Below are 20632 nucleotides of genomic sequence, written 5' to 3' on the forward strand. Positions count from 1 at the left end.
GGGAGCCATTTGGGACCCATCCCTACACAGTGGACCTTTTCACTTGGCTTGTAACTGTAGACTGCTGGGCACCAACTTTCACTGACCCAATGTCTGTACTTTTTAGGACTTAAGTCCACATTAACTGACAAAAAGACTGAAGGGGAAGTAGGCTAACTCCTATGACTAGGCAGTTGACCAAGTTTGAACTGAAGATAGTTTTGTCATAGTCGGTCATTTGAAAAGGTCATCAGCTCTCGTTTTGGTAAATAACAAACTAGGTCTATAAGGAGTTATTTGAGCCAATGATCTGAACTTTAGGCCATTTGGAACACAGCCCTCCTGTTTCCATCATTGTTGCCTAGTTCCAGAAATAGCCGAGACAGACATAGAACTGTCACTGCTGCTAGAACGGATTTTAGTCTATTTGAACTGCCCTGAAAACGTAACAGGAAAAAAAAGTTGAAGGAATGAGGGTATTTTTTAAGTTGACGAGTCTCTTGTGATGTATGCAGCAGATGCAATGAAGAGAGAGTCTAGCCTCATAACTAAACCAGTCACGAAAACCAGCATTGTCTGAATATCTAGAATGAGAGATTCTGCTTCCTGTTAATAACTTCATAAGATTCCAATTCTCCTACTTGCCCCTTTTCATGTCTCCTCACTCAAACACGCGATAGCCTACCTCTGTAATATCTTTCTGCCCAGAGGGAGGGTGAAGGGTTAATACTTGTTTTGATGGTACAGGGGAATTGGTCATGGGGGGGTGGGCATTGCATTACTACATTAAGTGCTGCTGGGAAATAGAGTGGTAGGCTTTGTCAGCTAGTCACATGACCAACCCTGAGCCTGTCTTTCTGTCCATCAGGGGGAAAACACACACACACACACACATACACACATACACACATACACACACACACACACACACACACACACACACACACACACACATTTATTCATCATCATCAGTGGAGCCAGATAAGCTGATAAACCAGCCTGCCTCTCCTCAGTACAGTTAATGTGGGCTGAGTGATATAACCATCAACAGTCCTGGTAGTACAGGTTCCCAGGCCACTTTCAGGATGTGTCGGAATGGCACTGTGTTCCTATATCGTGCACTGCTTTTGACTCCAGTAGTGCTGAGTGATTAACCCTAAATCCAGTTTTTAAACAACTAATTTGCCACAGTTGGTTCAATTATTTGAATTCCATTTTGTTTTTTTGTTTTTTCTTCTGTGAGCTCAATGCACACATTGGGCTGCAGTTTCTGTAGAGATAAATGATCATGGACCAACAAGTTAATTTCCCAACCTGCGTAGGGAGTTGTAGTTTCCAACAGGCCAATATTCTACATAGTTTAGCGCAGAAAATTGGATTATTAACTACAATGACCATAATTCATTGCACGGCTACTTTTCCAGTTTATTTTACGCCTGCTATGTAAGAGACAGAAGAATGAGCAATCAGGAGAGGATCCATAGAGAGCAGTTTCTTTGAGGTATTGGTATTTTGTTTTTTACCCTCGCTGATTAAAATAATCAACTAATCATCACGCTGTGTAGTGTTAGGGCAAATAACTAAACGTGCACCTCTTGGGGTCCCGAGGCCCGAGTTTGGGGAAACTCTGCTTTATTTACATTGAACTACTAATAGTGATTTAGTCAGACTAGAGCTCTATAGAGGTGGTTTAGTCAGACAGCAGCTCTATAGAGGTGGTTTAGTCAGACAGCAGCTCTATAGAGGTGGTTTAGTCAGACTAGAGCTCTATAGAGGTGGTTTAGTCAGACAGCAGCTCTATAGAGGTGGTTTAGTCAGACAGCAGCTCTATAGAGGTGGTTTAGTCAGACTAGAGCTTTATAGAGGTGGTTTAGTCAGACTAGATCTCTATAGAGGGGGTTTAGTCAGACAGCAGCTCTATAGAGGTGGTTTAGTCAGACTAGAGCTCTATAGAGGTGGTTTAGTCAGACTAGAGCTCTATAGAGGTGGTTTAGTCAGACAGCAGCTCTATAGAGGTGGTTTAGTCAGTCTATAGAGGTGGTTTAGTCAGTCTATAGAGGTGGTTTAGTCAGACTAGAGCTCTATAGAGGTGGTTTAGTCAGACAGCAGCTCTATAGAGGTGGTTTAGTCAGACAGCAGCTCTATAGAGGTGGTTTAGTCAGACTAGAGCTCTATAGAGGTGGTTTAGTCAGACTAGAGCTCTATAGAGGTGGTTTAGTCAGACAGCAGCTCTATAGAGGTGGTTTAGTCAGTCTATAGAGGTGGTGTCTTGGAATTAAATAATATTAATCAAAAAAACGAATTTAATAAAATCCAATTTTATTGGCCACATACACGTGTTTAGCAGATGTTATTGCGGGTGTTGAAATGCTTGTGCTTCTAGTTCCGACAGTGCAGCAATATCTAACAAGTAATATCTAGCAATTCCACAACAACTACCTAATACACACAAGTAAAGGAATTGAATTAAGAATATATAAATATGTGGATGAGTAAAGACAGAGCGGCATAGACTAAGCTACAGTAGATAGTATAGAGTACAGTAAATACATATGAGATGAGTAATGTAAGATATGTATTCAACCCGCATAGTGCATTTAATGTCAACAACAAAAAATGTTAAAACCAAAAATCTGGATAATTTTTTGAAACTAACTTATTTTTTAACCAAGCCAAGTAGTGCACTATATAGGGAATAGGGCTCTGGTCTAAAGTAGTGCACTATATAGGGAATAGGGCTCTGGTATAAAGTAGTGCACTATATAGGGAATAGGGCCCTGGTCTAAAGTAGTGCACTATATAGGGAATAGGGCTCTGGTCTAAAGTAGTGCACTATATAGGGAATAGGGCTCTGGTCTAAAGTAGTGCACTATATAGGGAATAGGGCTCTGGTCTAAAGTAGTGCACTATATAGGGAATAGGGCTCTGGTCTAAAGTAGTGCACTATATAGGGAATAGGGCTCTGGTCTAAAGTAGTGCACTATATAGGGAATAGGGCTCTGGTCTATAGTAGTGCACTATATAGGGAATAGGGCTCTGGTCTAAAGTAGTGCACTATATAGGGAATAGGGCTCTGGTCTAAAGTAGTGCACTATATAGGGAATAGGGCTCTGGTCTAAAGTAGTGCACTATATAGGGAATAGGGCTCTGGTCTAAAGTAGTGCACTATATAGGGAATAGGGCCCTGGTCTAAAGTAGTGCACTATATAGGGAATAGGGCTCTGGTCTAAAGTAGTGCACTATATAGGGAATAGGGCTCTGGTCTAAAGTAGTGCACTATATAGGGAATAGGGCTCTGGTCTAAAGTAGTGCACTATATAGGGAATAGGGCTCTGGTCTAAAGTAGTGCACTATATAGGGAATAGGGCTCTGGTCTAAAGTAGTGCACTATATGGGGAATAGGGCTCTGGTCTAAAGTAGTGCACTATATAGGGAATAGGGCTCTGGTCTAAAGTAGTGCACTATATAGGGAATAGGGCTCTGGTCTAAAGTAGTGCACTATATAGGGAATAGGGCTCTGGTCTAAAGTAGTGCACTATATAGGGAATAGGGCTCTGGTCTAAAGTAGTGCACTATATGGGGAATAGGGCTCTGGTCTAAAGTAGTGCACTATATGGGGAATAGGGCCCTGGTCTAAAGTAGTGCACTATATAGGGAATAGGGCCCTGGTCTAAAGTAGTGCACTGTATAGGGAATAGGGCTCTGGTCTATAGTAGTGCACTGTATAGGGAATAGGGCTCTGGTCTAAAGTAGTGCACTATATAGGGAATAGGGCTCTGGTCTAGAGTAGTGCACTATGTAGGGAATAGGTTGCCATTAGGGACATGACCTTCTGTCATTGCCTGCTTCCTCTGAGGATTGCTTAATTGGTCTGCAGTATTCTCCACTGCACTCTTTGAGGCATGGCTGTTTCCATTGAGGCCCCATTTCATGTGTGAGACATGATAGAGACAGATAAAACTCATAACTTCCAAACATGGTAGTTTCTTCACACTCTAGGCTAAATCAAGTAGTCAAGGCAACCATGAGTGACATTCATATTTAAACAGTGATGAGGGGTTTTGACAGACACGGGTAGTCGCCAGCTAGAGACAGTAATACAGGTTCAGTTCCTCTTGTTTTGGTTCAACAGGAACAGAGAGTGGATAAGGAAAACACTCTGTCCACAAACTGTGGGAGATTTATGTAGTGATTCTCGTGTGTGTGTGTGTGTGTGTGTGTGTGTTGCACTTTTTGTGAGTTTCTCTGTGTATTTTTAGTAACAACACTATGTACAGTGCCTTGCGAAAGTATTCGGCCCCCTTGAACTTTGCGACCTTTTGCCACATTTCAGGCTTCAAACCTAATGATATAAAACTGTATTTTTTTGTGAAGAATCAACAACAAGTGGGACACAATCATGAAGTGGAACGACATTTATTGGATATTTCAAACTTTTTTAACAAATCAAAAACTGAAAAATTGGGCGTGCAAAATTATTCAGCCCCTTTACTTTCAGTGCAGCAAACTCTCTCCAGAAGTTCAGTGAGGATCTCTGAATGATCCAATGTTGACCTAAATGACTAATGATGATAAATACAATCCACCTGTGTGTAATCAAGTCTCCGTATAAATGCACCTGCACTGTGATAGTCTCAGAGGTCCGTTAAAAGCGCAGAGAGCATCATGAAGAACAAGGAACACACCAGGCAGGTCCGAGATACTGTTGTGAAGAAGTTTAAAGCCGGATTTGGATAGAAAAATATTTCCCAAGCTTTAAACATCCCAAGGAGCACTGTGCAAGCGATAATATTGAAATGGAAGGAGTATCAGACCACTGCAAATCTACCAAGACCTGGCCGTCCCTCTAAACTTTCAGCTCATACAAGGAGAAGACTGATCAGAGATGCAGCCAAGAGGCCCATGATCACTCTGGATGAACTGCAGAGATCTACAGCTGAGGTGGGAGACTCTGTCCATAGGACAACAATCAGTTGTATATTGCACAAATCTGGCCTTTATGGAAGAGTGGCAAGAAGAAAGCCATTTCTTAAAGATATCCATAAAAAGTGTAGTTTAAAGTTTGCCACAAGCCACCTGGGAGACACACCAAACATGTGGAAGAAGGTGCTCTGGTCAGATGAAACCAAAATTGAACTTTTTGGCAACAATGCAAAACGTTATGTTTGGCGTAAAAGCAACACAGCTCATCACCCTGAACACACCATCCCCACTGTCAAACATGGTGGTGGCAGCATCATGGTTTGGGCCTGCTTTTCTTCAGCAGGGACAGGGAAGATAGTTAAAATTGATGGGAAGATGGATGGAGCCAAATACAGGACCATTCTGAAAGAAAACCTGATGGAGTTTGCAAAAGACCTGAGACTGGGACGGAGATTTGTCTTCCAACAAGACAATGATCCAAAACATAAAGCAAAATCTACAATGGAATGGTTCAAAAATAAACATATCCAGGTGTTAGAATGGCCAAGTCAAAGTCCAGACCTGAATCCAATCGAGAATCTGTGGAAAGAACTGAAAACTGCTGTTCACAAATGCTCTCCATCCAACCTCACTGAGCTCGAGCTGTTTTGCAAGGAGGAATGGGAAAAAAATTCAGTCTCTCGATGTGCAAAACTGATGGAGACATACCCCAAGCGACTTACAGCTGTAATCGCAGCAAAAGGTGGCGCTACAAAGTATTAACTTAAAGGGGCTGAATAATTTTGCACGCCCAATTTTTCAGTTTTTGATTTGTTAAAAAAGTTTGAAATATCCAATAAATGTCGTTCCACTTCATGATTGTGTCCCACTTGTTGTTGATTCTTCACAAAAAAATACAGTTTTATATCTTTATGTTTGAAGCCCGAAATGTGGCAAAAGGTCGCAAAGTTCAAGGGGGCCGAATACTTTCGCAAGGCACTGTGTCAGAATTAGACTGGTGTCCCTTTTTGTATTTTTGGGAAATATTAATCTTCGTTGGGCCGCTGGTGTGAATGCTGTTCCTAGTGGGCTCTCTGTCTCTCCAACACACACAATTCAAAAGCCTGCACCCTCTGCTGTGCCGGCGGGATGAACCGTTCCCTGTGATGAAGATATGGGCTCAATGACAGGATTTTACCTTTTCAAAATGTGTTCAGGTTTTTAGAGAATGCATTGTCACACCACACTGTCACACACACTGGATGGATAGTCTGTTCCTGGAAACCCATGGCCCCCTGCCAGCTCCAGGCCTGGGGTTTTACCCTGCAGCTTTAGCTGGCTGTGTGTGTGTGTGTCCGCACAGCCCTGCACAGATGTGAAAGCATTACCACAGAGGCCTAGCAGGCAGAAACTAACTCTCTCTGTACCGTGGCTGTGCTCTTCACAAGGCCCTCTCTATATAGGCCTACTGCTAAATGGATACAGTCAGTTCTGCATTTGCTGCTGTATTAGTTCCAGCTGGGCCTCTGTAAGTAGCGTCAACTGTTTGGGGAAGTCCCCCTGTGTAGAGGCAGGCAGACACACAGTGTTTGTGTGTACCCTCTGTGTAGAGGCAGGCAGACACACAGTGTTTGTGTGTACCCTCTGTGTAGAGGCAGGCAGACACACAGTGTTTGTGTGTACCCTCTGTGTAGAGGCAGGCAGACACACAGTGTTTGTGTGTACCCTCTGTGTAGAGGCAGGCAGACACACAGTGTTTGTGTGTACCCTCTGTGTAGAGGCAGGCAGACACAGTGTTTATGTGTACCCTCTGTGTAGAGGCAGGCAGACACACAGTGTTTGTGTGTACCCTCTGTGTAGAGGCAGGCAGACACACAGTGTTTGTGTGTACCCTCACTAACCTCCTCTCCTGCTGTGCTCCCCTCTCATACAGTATGTCTCTAGAGATCAGTTGCCCTATATGGGGAGTTTGGTTTCCTTCAGACGTTGACAAGTGGGATGTTAGCTTGACGGACTGTCGGTGTTGACAAGTGGGATGTTAGCTTGACGGACTGTCGACGTTGACAAGTGGGATGTTAGCTTGACGGACTGTCCACGTTGACAAGTGGGATGTTAGCTTGACGGACTGTCGACGTTGACAAGTAGAATGTTAGATTGACGGACTGTCGACGTTGACAAGTGGGATGTTAGCTTGACGGACTGTCTACGTTGACAAGTGGGATGTTAGCTTGACGGATCGTCGACGTTGACAAGTGGGATGTTAGCTTGACGGACTGTCGACGTTGACAAGTGGGATGTTAGCTTGACGGACTGTCGACAAGTGGGATGTTAGCTTGACGGACTGTAGACGTTGACAAGTAGGATGTTAGCTTGACGGACTGTCGACAAGTGGGATGTTAGCTTGACGGACTGTCGACAAGTGGGATGTTAGCTTGACGGACTGTCGACAAGTGGGATGTTAGCTTGACGGACTGTCGACAAGTGGGATGTTAGCTTGACGGACTGTCGACAAGTGGGATGTTAGCTTGACGGACTGTCGACAAGTGGGATGTTAGCTTGACGGACTGTCGACAAGTGGGATGTTAGCTTGACGGACTGTCGACAAGTGGGATGTTAGCTTGACGGACTGTCGACAAGTGGGATGTTAGCTTGACGGACTGTCGACGTTGACAAGTGGGATGTTAGCTTGACGGACTGTCGACAAGTGGGATGTTAGCTTGACGGACTGTCGACAAGTGGGATGTTAGCTTGACGGACTGTCGACAAGTGGGATGTTAGCTTGACGGACTGTCGACAAGTGGGATGTTAGCTTGACGGACTGTCGACGTTGATAAGTGGGATGTTAGCTTGACGGATCGTCGACGTTGACAAGTGGGATGTTAGCTTGACGGACTGTCGACGTTGACAAGTGGGATGTTAGCTTGACGGACTGTCGACAAGTGGGATGTTAGCTTGACGGACTGTAGACGTTGACAAGTAGGATGTTAGCTTGACGGACTGTCGACAAGTGGGATGTTAGCTTGACGGACTGTCGACAAGTGGGATGTTAGCTTGACGGACTGTCGACAAGTGGGATGTTAGCTTGACGGACTGTCGACAAGTGGGATGTTAGCTTGACGGACTGTCGACAAGTGGGATGTTAGCTTGACGGACTGTCGACAAGTGGGATGTTAGCTTGACGGACTGTCGACAAGTGGGATGTTAGCTTGACGGACTGTCGACAAGTGGGATGTTAGCTTGACGGACTGTCGACGTTGACAAGTGGGATGTTAGCTTGACGGACTGTCGACGTTGACAAGTGGGATGTTAGCTTGACGGACTGTCGACGTTGACAAGTAGGATGTTAGATTGATAGATTGTCCATATGTTGTGGCTCTCATCTCGGGGCTTCGTCTCATTTTAAACTGAAAGCAGAAGTACAGAGATGGTTGGTTCGACCTCTTCTCAGAAATACAAGTAGGTGAAATGTTGTTTTCTCTAGTATTTTGGGCTACTTCTCCAAGGCACAAGCCGTCTGTCTGTCTGGCAGCTCTGAGCTGTGTCTGTGTGTGTGTGTGTGTGTGTGTGTGTGTGTGTGTGTGTGTGTGTGTGTGTGTGTGTGTGTGTGTGTGTGTGTCTGTGTGTGGATATACACACAGCCTGTTACTGTGTGATGGTGAGTAGATATACACACAGCCTGTTACTGTCTGTAGTACTACAGTAGATATATACACACAGCCAGCCAGCCATTTCCCACATCCCTACTTATCTGTCAGTGTGCTGGGAGAAAGTCCATTGGATTAGAGTGAGGCCTGTTCTAATCCGTGAGAACTCTCCTCCTCACACCCTGGGTAGTAGGCTCTCCCACATAAGGCCCAAATGGCACCCTAATCCCTACATAGTGTAGTGTACTTATTTTTGATCAGGGCCCTACGGGCTCACTATGTAGGTAATAGTGTGCCATTTGGGATTCAGACTGCATTGCACTGCCAGTCCAGAGTAATCACTCTTAACTTAACCCACCTTCTGCCTCGGCATGTCTCGGAGCGGTACGAATCTTCCCCTGGCAAAGATACAACTCAGTTGATTCAGTCCACCTAAATCATCCCACTCACAACAGTCCTATTCCCTTTCTAGTGCACTATGTTTATGTCCTATTTAGGGTTGCACATTTTGGGGAATATTCAGAGGTGGAAACTTTCTCTGAGAATTAACGGGAATTCACATACCTTCACATACCTAACCATTTCCTTGGCTCTCCTGTAAAGTGTATCAATTGTTTTCAGTGCCATGATGTTCTTGAAGAGCAGATTCAATGCATGAGCAGCACAGCCAATGGGTGTGATGTGAGGGTAGGACTCCTCTGCTTTAGACCAAGCAGCCTTCATGTTCGCAGCATTGTCTGTCACCAGTGCAAATACCTTCTGTGGTCCAAGGTCATTGAGGACTGCCTTCAGCTCATCTGCAATGTAGAGTCTGGTGTGTCTGTTGCCCCTTGTGTCTGTGCTCTTGTAGAATACTGGTTGAGGGGTGGAAATGATGTAGTTAAGTATTCCTTGCCCACGAACATTTGACCACCCATCAGAGATGATTGCAATACAGTCTGCTTTCTCTATAATTTGCTTGACCTTCACTTGAACTCTGTTGAACTCTGCACCCACCAAATGAGTAGATAAAGCATGTCTGGTTGGAGGGGTGTATGCTGGGTGAAGAACATTCAGAAATCTCTTCCAATACACATCGCCCGTGAGCATCAGAGGTGAAAAAGTTCCATACGCAGCTTGAGCATAAAATTCATCAGCATTTCTCTTACCACGTTCCTCCATTGAGTCAAAAAAAACATCTGATTCCAGGAAGACCATGAGCTGTTGCTATCGATAAGGTGTCTGATTACTTCTATTCGAGGTGAAAAATGATGAGAGGGACTTTTGTCAGAGGTTGCTTGTTGTGAGCACTGAGGGAACTTTATGCACTTGGCCAGATGATTCTGCATTTTTGTTGCATTCTTCGCATATGATCTGGCACAGTATTTGCAAATGTGCACAGATTTTCCGTCTACATTAGCTACAGGGAAATGTCTCCACACGTCAGATAGTGCCCGTGGAATTTTCCTGTAAAGATTAGAAAAAAATGAGTAAGTAACAATCAAATACAATTCCATGTACAGATAAATAGTTAAGCAGTTAGAGTAAACAACTCCTTTGTCAGATAAATGGTTTTAAAATGAAACATGTATGGAAACCGGTGAATTAACACTCCTCAGTTTGCAGGCTCAAGCAAGCTAAAACCCACATGGTAGCAAAAACTAACTAGCAGAAATTGTTAAGTTAGAAATTATTTAAACACACTTTGCTGTAGGCTACTATTTACTAATTAACAAAAAATAATGTATGTCATTTAAAATATATTCACCCCACCCAGTATTGTAATCAAAACTTACCAGAAAGCATTTAGTCCTTGGCTCAGACAGTGTAGTAGTCTGGGCTCAATAGAATCTCATTAGTGTGCAAGATCTTGAGAATCAGCTGTATATGTGATGGATGAATGCACTGTGGTTCCATTAAATTGGGGATAGTTTAACCAAAATATGCCACAAGACCTAGAATTGCCTAGAATTACCCACAAAAAAAGGTTCACTGTTATAAGCGACATTTTTTGATACATTTAAGCAAAATTCCCTAACTTCCCGGGCTTAATTTCCCATGGAAAATTTCCAGAAAAATTCCGGAAATTTACCGGAAAGTTTCCAACCTTTTGCAACCCTAGTCCTATTCCCTTTCTAGTGCGTGTTTGGCCAGAGCCTCCGAGACATATCTGAAGCAGAATAGTATTGGGTCATCTCACAGTGGTCTGGGTGGCTCCAGGTTTATGTCCACCAGGACTGGGTATCTTTAGGGTCCAAGTGGTGCTCAGGTTTGGGTGTTACAGATCATGTACTGTACGCTGAGTAGCTGCCTGTAGCCTAAGCTAGCTAGCTACCTTCCTTAGGTGTTGTGCTATTGTTAGAGGATGGGGATGAGTACTAGTGCTCTTTCAGATACTGGTTCAAAGACACACACACACACACACACACACACACACACACACACACACACGCTCCTGAGCCTGATATGGTCTCCTTCTTATCGGTGTGTCTTTGATCTTTCCAGTGGCGTTGGAAACCTGCTGCCAGAATACTAAGTCACTCACTGCAACTCTGCTTTCATTTGACCGTTACATATCTCTGTGTTCATAACTACAAGTCACCAAGTGATTTGTCATCCGAGTGACTTGTTTAACAGTGACTGCTTTGCTCTTTTCTAGTCTACTATTGTCCCGTATTGTTTAGTTTGATAAAACTCTGTGACCGGTCTGGTGGGTGAGCTTTGATGGCCTCACCCGTCCTGTTTTCTCCTCCATCTGTCATCTCACTGTCAGTCATATAATGGATATAGTGCTCTGAATTGATTGAACTATATCTCTTGGTTGAACCCATTAACCCATTGCCTTCTGAGAGTGCTTTCTCCCTGTGCTGCCACAATAACCTTGACTGGGAGTGGGCGTACTGTACATAGCCATAGAAATTGACTTTCTACAATGAACATTCCTATTCCAGTCGAATATCCATGGTCTGGGGAGGCTTTTACCATTCTACGAATTCTATTTCTAGGCTTTGACCATTCTACTAATTCTACTTCTAGGCTTTGACCATTCTACTAATTCTATTTATATGGTCCATACAGCACCACTCACTGCCTGCCCTGCCAGTAATTCTGACCACCACAAATCCTTGGAAATGGTGACTAGCCACTCTGATCCCAGCCTTCCAGCCATTTCCCCATCTGTATTAATATTTGATATGTGGAAATGGAGAAGGAATTTATCAATGCCCTCCAGGCCCAGCCCTGACTCTGACCAGTAATACCACACACCCCTCTGTTCTCATATCCTGGCACACACACACACACACACACACACACACACACACACACACACACACACACACACACACACACACACACACACACACACACACACACACACACACGCACACGAGCATGCACATTCCACACACACACACGAGCATGCACATTCCACACACACAGACACCTAAACACACACACACACTAACTGAAAACAACTGGCCCCAGATTACTGCACTGATGCTTGGCTTGGAGATGTCCCTAAGGACTGGGAATAACATTGGATCATTTTCCACAGAGAAAGCAGAGCGAGAGAAATACAAAGCATATTAATTCCATTGTGGATTTGGCTGATCTGCCTCTCCGTACACACACACATACGTACACACTGGAGAGCTTTGGAAGGATTGTTTTCATTGGAGGTTGGTTCAGTATGTACGAGGGGGTGAGTTTAGCTGTTAGTCTGAGCCAGTGGTGAGGCAGGGATCAGGTCCTCTGTTGTATCTGGCTCCCTCTGGGCTGGAGAGGGCTTGTTTTCTGGATGGAGAGCCTGGCCAACTGCTTGTTTATCTCCATGCCCAGACCAGGAGGAGGGAGTAGGAGGAGAGCCAGGGGTTTGGAACACTAACGTTCTATGTGGAGGAGGAGGAAGGAAAGAGGAGGAGAAACTACAGATAGCAAGATGTGAAGATGAGAGGGAGGAGAGGAGAGCCAGGGGTTTGCGATTGCAACACACACAAACTTTGTATGTGGAAAATGAACCGGGTCCAGGGGATACGCGTCTGATTGTTTGACTGAGAGAGCACCTGGCTGAGTGCAGGGTCAGGGGTGATGTGGAGGGCATCTGGCTGAGTGCAGGGTCAGGGGTGATGTGGAGGGCATCTGGCTGAGTGCAGGGTCAGGGGTGATGTGGAGGGCATCTGGCTGAGTGCAGGGTCAGGGGTGATGTGGAGGGCATCTGGCTGAGTGCAGGGTCAGGGGTGATGTGGAGGGCATCTGGCTGAGTGCAGGGTCAGGGGTGATGTGGAGGGCATCTGGCTGAGTGTAGGGTCAGGGGTGATGTGGAGGGCATCTGGCTGAGTGTAGGGTCAGGGGTGATGTGGAGGGCATCTGGCTGAGTGTAGGGTCAGGGGTGATGTGGAGGGCATCTGGCTGAGTGTAGGGTCAGGGGTGATGTGGAGGGCATCTGGCTGAGTGTAGGGTCAGGGGTGATGTGGAGGGCATCTGGCTGAGTGCAGGGTCAGGGGTGATGTGGAGGGCATCTGGCTGAGTGCAGGGTCAGGGGTGATGTGGAGGGCATCTGGCTGAGTGTAGGGTCAGGGGTGATGTGGAGGGCATCTGGCTGAGTGTAGGGTCAGGGGTGATGTGGAGGGCATCTGGCTGAGTGTAGGGTCAGGGGTGATGTGGAGGGCATCTGGCTGAGTGTAGGGTCAGGGGTGATGTGGAGGGCATCTGGCTGAGTGCAGGGTCAGGGGTGATGTGGAGGGCATCTGGCTGAGTGCAGGGTCAGGCGTGTTGGGGTGATGTGGAGGGCATCTGGCTGAGTGCAGGGTCAGGTGTGTTGGGGTGATGTGGAGGGCATCTGGCTGAGTGCAGGGTCAGGGGTGATGTGGAGGGCATCTGGCTGAGTGCAGGGTCAGGGGTGATGTGGAGGGCATCTGGCTGAGTGTAGGGTCAGGGGTGATGTGGAGGGCATCTGGCTGAGTGTAGGGTCAGGGGTGATGTGGAGGGCATCTGGCTGAGTGTAGGGTCAGGGGTGATGTGGAGGGCATCTGGCTGAGTGTAGGGTCAGGGGTGATGTGGAGGGCATCTGGCTGAGTGTAGGGTCAGGGGTGATGTGGAGGGCATCTGGCTGAGTGCAGGGTCAGGGGTGATGTGGAGGGCATCTGGCTGAGTGCAGGGTCAGGGGTGATGTGGAGGGCATCTGGCTGAGTGCAGGGTCAGGGGTGATGTGGAGGGCATCTGGCTGAGTGCAGGGTCAGGGGTGATGTGGAGGGCATCTGGCTGAGTGCAGGGTCAGGCGTGTTGGGGTGATGTGGAGGGCATCTGGCTGAGTGCAGGGTCAGGGGTGTTGGGGTGATGTGGAGGGCATCTGGCTGAGTGCAGGGTCAGGGGTGTTGGGGTGATGTGGAGGGCATCTGGCTGAGTGCAGGGTCAGGGGTGTTGGGGTGATGTGGAGGGCATCTGGCCGAGTGCAGGGTCAGGCGTGTTGGGGTGATGTGGAGGGCATCTGGCCGAGTGCAGGGTCAGGGGTGTTGGGGTGATGTGGAGGGCATCTGGCTGAGTGCAGGGTCAGGGGTGTTGGGGTGATGTGGAGGGCATCTGGCCGAGTGCAGGGTCAGGCGTGTTGGGGTGATGTGGAGGGCATCTGGCCGAGTGCAGGGTCAGGCGTGTTGGGGTGATGTGGAGGGCATCTGAAGGTGTAACAGGCCGGCTGAAGCCTGACCTGCCTGGCTGTTGGTGTGTATTTCACAGATGAAAGAGCTTCCACGCCGAGCTCCACGTGCCACAGAGAACCACAGGATTTAGCCTGCTCCAGATCTGTTTGGGCTGCAGTGCCTATAGCCATTAGCCAATGACCACATGAGTTGGCAAGACAGCACAAAACAGATCTGGGACCAGGGTAGTAGGATTTTGTCTTGGAATCATGTACAGCACCACCTTTTGGCTCCATGTTTCCTTTCCTTGTTGAAGGATGGAACCTGTCTGACTTGCTGCTCTGTGTGCTGTGGTCTGGTTCTCTACTGTGGTCTTATGTTGTTAAACTTAGCCCTTGTGGTCACTGGTCAAACCTGAAGTAGGACACCTTGTGACTTGGAGATCAGGGATGAACTGGTTTGCTACCACTAAGTCTCTCTCTCTCTCTCTCTCTTTGAATTTAACACGGGAGAGGCCAGTGGCCTGGCCGATGACACACTCCTATAGCTAACCATTCTGAGTTTGTTAGTGATGTCATTAAAGAGTTAATGCATTCTGAGCTATTTTGCACATGCGCTTAATCTAGTCCACAGTCAGGTCACATGTCATGGTTTGTAAATGCACAAACAAACACCTGTGTTGTATTCTAAGCAGCAGTGTGCTAAATGTGTCTTTTGTGGTTAGCCACCGTGGTGGAAGAAGACGAGGCAGACAGTACAGAGGTGGCAGAGACGAACATGACAAGCCTTGCCAACCCCCCTCTTCAGTTCTCACACTTTGACTGAGCCCTAGGACCATGCCCCAGGAATGCCTGACATGATGACTCCTTGCTGTCCCCAGTCCACCTGACCGTGCTGCTGCTCCAGTTTCAACTCTTCTGCCTTATTATTATTCGACCATGCTGGTCATTTATGAACATTTGAACATCTTGACCATGTTTTGTTATAATCTCCACCCGGCACAGCCAGAAGAGGACTGGCTACCCCACATAGCCTGGTTCCTCTCTAGGTTTCTTCCTAGGTTTTGGCCTTTCTAGGGAGTTTTTCCTAGCCACCGTGCTTCTACACCTGCATTGCTTGCTGTTTGGGGTTTTAGGCTGGGTTTCTGTACAGCACTTTGAGATATCAGCTGATGTACGAAGGGCTATATAAATACATTTGATTTGATTTGGCACATTTCTTGCTGGATTTTTTTTGGACATATTTTTGTTCCATGTTTTATTTGGAATTCGGCAAAATTGGCACAATTATTTTCTTTTTTTTCCTTCCCAATTTCGTGGTATCCAATTGGTAGTTACAGTCTTGTCTCATCGCTGCAACTCCCGTACAGACTCGGGAGAGGCGAAGGTCGAGAGCCTTCGCACAACGCACATCCAACTCGGAAGCCATCCGCACCAATGTGTCGGAGGAAACACCGTACACCTGGTGACCTGGTCAGCGTGCACGGCGTCCGGCCCGCCACAGGAGTCGCGATGAGACAACGCTGGACGACAATTAAGTGCAGGGTCATGGACCTCCTGGTCGCGGCACTGCTTCTTGACACAACGCACATCCTGGTCAGCGTGCTGGCGACCTGGTCGAGCCTGGGTCGAACCCAGAATCTCTGTTGGCACAGCCAGCACAGCGATGCAGTGCCTTAGACCACTGTGCCACCCGGGAGGCTGCACAGAAGACTTTTAAAGGGAAATGTCCATCTCCAGCACCATCAACATATATGAAAATGAGTGATTCACCGATATGACATTTTCGGGCCGATACCGATTTCCAAAATGTTCTTGCTCAGAAAAAACGATACCGATAACCGATATTTACAATTTTAGCGCCTTTTAGGCATTCTAGTACAGTTAAATAGTTAACACACACACATGGACACAGCGGTCTAAGGCACTGCATCTCAGTGCAAGAGGCATCACTACAGTCCCTGGTTCAAATCCAGGCTGTATCACATCCGGCCGTGATTGGGAGTCCCATAGGGCGGCGCACAATTGGCCCAGCGTTGTCCAGGTTTGGCCGGTGTAGACCGTCATTGTAAATAAGTATTTGTTCTTAACTGACTTGTCTACTTAAATAAAGGTTGCACACACACACACACACACACACACACACACACACACACACTGACCAAAAAATTATTTTGTTGGCATTTATGTATGTCCCCGTTACTAGTAAAACATAATCAAACCCTAATTCTGTCACTGACTTGCTGTGCTGTTTCTTTGTTCATTTGTTCAGTCTCAACCAGGATTTCTATGGAACGTCTTTTGGGTCTTTGGTGTCAGAAAATATACTATTTGACGTGTCAAATAGACTCGTTGACCAATCAGGACCTGAGTATTGACTGCACGTCACATAATCATTTAACAAGTTCATACATTTATTAGATAGTTATTACACATCGATTACACTCGTATTTCATGTCACAACGATTCATCGATACATATGCTATGATGCTGGTAAAGTTGTCTCGCGCACCTACAGTGCTGGTCATTAAAAAGAAAAGCTAGCTCATTGATGCCAGCAATGTTCTAAACCAAAAACATAGCAAAACGACAATCTGTTTCAGTAGCTTTATTTAGCTAGTTAACTATATAGCTAGGTGTCATCTAAAATAACCCTCATTTATAAGACTGTTCTTATTTGATTAATGGTTGTCGGACCCATCTGTGAAGCTAGCCACAATAAGGATTAGCCACAATAGGGGACTTTGTGGTTAGCCTTCAAAATAAAAGTATGGCATAATTATACTATATGTATTCATTTGCATCACTGTCATTTACATACTTTTATTTTGAAGGAAAACCGCAACTTCCACTATTGTGCCTAATCCTTACTGTGGCTAGCTTCACAACACAACCCGGTCAGGTCGAGCCTCACTAGCCAGATGAAGCTAGCTGGCTGCTTATAACGTTAGTTTTGGGCAATAGGGTTAAGTAGCTGGCTAGCTATTTATTTTCATGAACTGAAGTTCAATTTCAATAGGCGAACAACAGCAAGTGGCAACCGAGCTAATACTGGATTCCTAAATCATTGCTAAGAACAATGAAAATGTCTGCAGTTTCTTTTGGTCATTGTTTTCAGACAGGTTGTATTGGTGCTAGCTAGATACCAAGCTAAAGCTAGCTTCCCCAGAAGTTGCGGTCAAACAAATGATGCTTTATTACCAAGGCGTTATTGTAAACACGTCGTTTGTGGCCGGTGTTTGCTTGTTTGCAGACTTTTTGTACAGCTTTGGCAGTGCTACTGTATCTTCTTTGACACGCAAAGACCTAAATGGCATTCCATAGTATGTATGTCGTGAAGCTAGTAGCAGTGACGCTATTACTGTGTAACTAAGGGAAGGGCAACATCTGAAAATGGCGCACTTTGTAGTGTGTACCGGTGCTCAACCAGTCGGCGAAAGCCAACATCACAAACGACAGAGAACGGTTGATTGTCAAGGGCAATGAATTCCTTTATCTTGGCTATAATGGATTTCGCCTTTGAGTTGTCTCGCTGAAATTTTGTTACTCTTGATCCACACAGCAGACATTAGGAATGCTGTGTTGCACGTGTAGCACAACTTTACGTGGCGTCATTACGTCATGTACCTACGTTATATAGGTATGTCAGGTTTGACATCGCCGTTAAACTAGACATCGGCCGGTACCGATATGTTCACCGATATATCGTGCATCCCTAGTGAAAATGGTATGTTTCTATGTTTTGTAGTGACGGTGATGGTATGTTTCTATGTTTTGCAGACAGAGGAAGATAAGTGTTTCCAATTACATCACCGGGTGATTTTTCTATTTTTTTAACCAATTATGAGGAGGCATTTGCATCTTCCTCCTTTTACTACAGAACATAGAAACGTGCCCTTTTCAGATTGATGTTGGGGTGGTGCTGGACATCAAACATCAGCTATCTGAGCAGCTAACCGATCGCTGCAGCTGTACATAGTCTATTGGTAAATAGCCCACCCATTTTCACCTACCTCATCCCCATACTGTTTTTATTTATTTATTTTTCTGCTCTTTTGCACACCAATATCTCTACCTGTACATGACCTTCTGATCATTTATCACTCCAGTGTTAATCTGCAAAAGTGTTAATCTGCAAAATTGTAATTATTCGCCTACCTCATGCCTTCTGCACACATTGTATATAGACTCCCCCTTTGTTTTCTACTGTGTTATTGACTTGTTAATTGTTTACTCCATGTGTAACTCTGTGTTGTCTGCTCATACTGCTATGCTTTATCTTGGCCAGGTCGCAGTTGCAAATGAGAACTTGTTCTCAACTAGCCTACCTGGTTAAATAAAGGTGAAATAAAAAAAATGGTAAATATGAAGCAGATCAGTTTTGAAATGTCCCTTTTATAAATATTGGTAGTATGCAGGTGGAACCTTTATTTCCAACTCCGTCTTTCCAAAGCTAATGTGTAAATGGCCCTGGGACCCCTGATGGCCCTGGGACCCCTGATGGCCCTGGGACCCCTGATGGCCCTGGGACCCCTGATGGCCCTGGGACCCCTGATGGCCCTGGGACCCCTGATGGCCCTGGGACCCCTGATGGCCCTGGGACCCCTGATCCTCGTTAGAGCTGCTTAATGTCTAATGGTCTCATCTGGGCTGAGTGTGTTCTCAGACCCACCTTCCCTGCTGTGTTTCCATACACAGAACCTGATCCCTCTGAAACCGGGTAATGACTTGGCTTAATGAGTTGCATCTGTGCTTTGGTGACACTGAGGGTCCTCCTGCTGGTGGATTTAGGTGGCTTGAATTGACACGGGCTTTATGGCTGCACAGGTGAAAGACGCACACAGACAGATACGGACACAAATACACTTGGTTTCTTCTTCTGTAGGGTAGCCTGTGATGCTGGCAGATTGTCTAGAGACCCAGGCTAGTAATGCCTGTCTCTGCCAGCTAAAAGGACTAAATCACTGCTAATGCCAAAACTAAAATCCCCGGAAATACAATTGCTTTAGTGCTTTCACCAGGCATTGTTCTAATCCATCCTCATGTAATGCCCCAGGTGCAGATTTCAGAGCAACCCCATCCTTACCCCCATCAGCGGATTAAAACCATCATATCCTCAACGGAAGTAGACTGTTTTGTTTTTTCTGGGCTGGAAAATAAGGCCATAATGAAACAAATAGATGTCTGACCTTTTTTTGTGAAACTGAAGGCTGAACCCTGTCTGCTTTTGATATAATCCATCTGACCAGGAAGGAATGAGGATGATTAATGACTAGGTTTGTGGACCGATAGGGCCTCCTCCCACCCTATCTCTCTCTCTCCATCTCTGCCTGCCTGTGTATGTGGAAAAGAAAAGAGATGACGCAATGTTGTGCCAAGCCGATCTGGCCAGGGGGAGGTGACTGTGGGTGACTCACCTCTATAGGCCAGGGCCACACAGGGTGACTCTCCACTGGCCTTCTAACACCCCCCCCCCCCCCCCCACCCAGTCTGATTTAACACAAAGCTCATTACAGACCATTTATAGGGAGACTTCTGGTTTTACTATGCCATGATGAACTCTGACCTTAAAAGGGATACTTTGGGTAGGTTCCCTAGCTAGTCTGTTTGTTTTTGTTTTCTCAGTTCTTCCTGTGTGGTTCATGGCTTGACTAGGCAGGGTTACTGTGAAACCCTGTCTTTGTGACAACTGCTGATGTAAAAAAAGGACTTTATGAACACTTGATTGATTGAGCGATTTGGTTTATTGATTGATTGGGTTCTGTCCTATACTTTAGGCTGGGTTATTGTAAAGCATTGTGTGTCAAGACAACTGGAAATGGAATGTGAAATCTATTGTTTGCTAGATGTTTCTCCTGCTCTCTCCGACAGGATCGTAAGCTGTCTAAGACGGAGCGTCAGAGGTTCAAGGAGGAGGCTGAGATGCTGAAGGGTCTGCAGCACCATAACATTGTACGCTTCTACGACTCCTGGGAGTCTCCCTCCAAAGGAAAGAACTCCAAGTGCATCGTGCTGGTCACAGAGCTAATGACATCAGGCACCCTCAAAACGTGAGTAGTACTGACAAGCTTGTACGCTTTTATATATATACACACACACACACACACACACACACACACACACACACACACACACACACACACACACACACACACACACACACACACTAAACATTTTGGTGAAAGTCCACCTCTCCAGTCGTCAACCTCTGCCGTCTCATCCCCCCCCTACTGTTGTTCTCTGCCACCAACGGAGATATGAAAATGTCAAAGGAAATGTCTTAATGTTATTTGTCCTTCTACTAAAACCTTTTCCTTGTTCCATAACCTTCATATTATGCGTAGGCACATCTGCTAGTCAAAATAGGGCTTTGTGAGTGTTCCATAATAAGCACTTCACAGCTGTGTGTGAGCCCTGAGAGCAGAGTGGTACCTCTTAACAGGATGCTGTTGTCTCACCATGCCCAGGACGCATGTCCATCTCCCTACCTCCC

The 20632-nt window shown here is 45.9% G+C and overlaps 1 protein-coding gene and 1 long non-coding RNA gene across 12 annotated transcripts in view; both read left to right on the forward strand.

Moving 5' to 3' along the window:
- Nucleotides 1-20632, forward strand: part of LOC110490805 (serine/threonine-protein kinase WNK1) — a 175669-nt gene that overhangs the window by 77121 nt on the left and 77916 nt on the right. For all 10 annotated transcript variants that reach the window (XM_036956822.1, XM_036956825.1, XM_036956824.1 and 7 more), the window contains exon 2: nucleotides 20011-20189. In XM_036956822.1, coding sequence (XP_036812717.1) covers nucleotides 20011-20189 — 179 coding nt within the window. The remainder of the gene's footprint in view (nucleotides 1-20010; nucleotides 20190-20632) is intronic.
- LOC118942873 lies at nucleotides 922-2354 on the forward strand. 2 transcript variants are annotated; one of them, XR_005038524.1, is made up of 3 exons: nucleotides 922-1994; nucleotides 2039-2188; nucleotides 2219-2354. It is a non-coding gene; the product is annotated as an uncharacterized LOC118942873 (long non-coding RNA). The 2 variants fall into 2 exon arrangements; XR_005038523.1 differs by having other exon boundaries at nucleotides 2069-2188; nucleotides 2219-2349.

This window comes from Oncorhynchus mykiss, chromosome 21 (genome assembly GCF_013265735.2).
Source record: "Oncorhynchus mykiss isolate Arlee chromosome 21, USDA_OmykA_1.1, whole genome shotgun sequence".
NCBI classification, from domain to species: domain Eukaryota; kingdom Metazoa; phylum Chordata; class Actinopteri; order Salmoniformes; family Salmonidae; genus Oncorhynchus; species Oncorhynchus mykiss.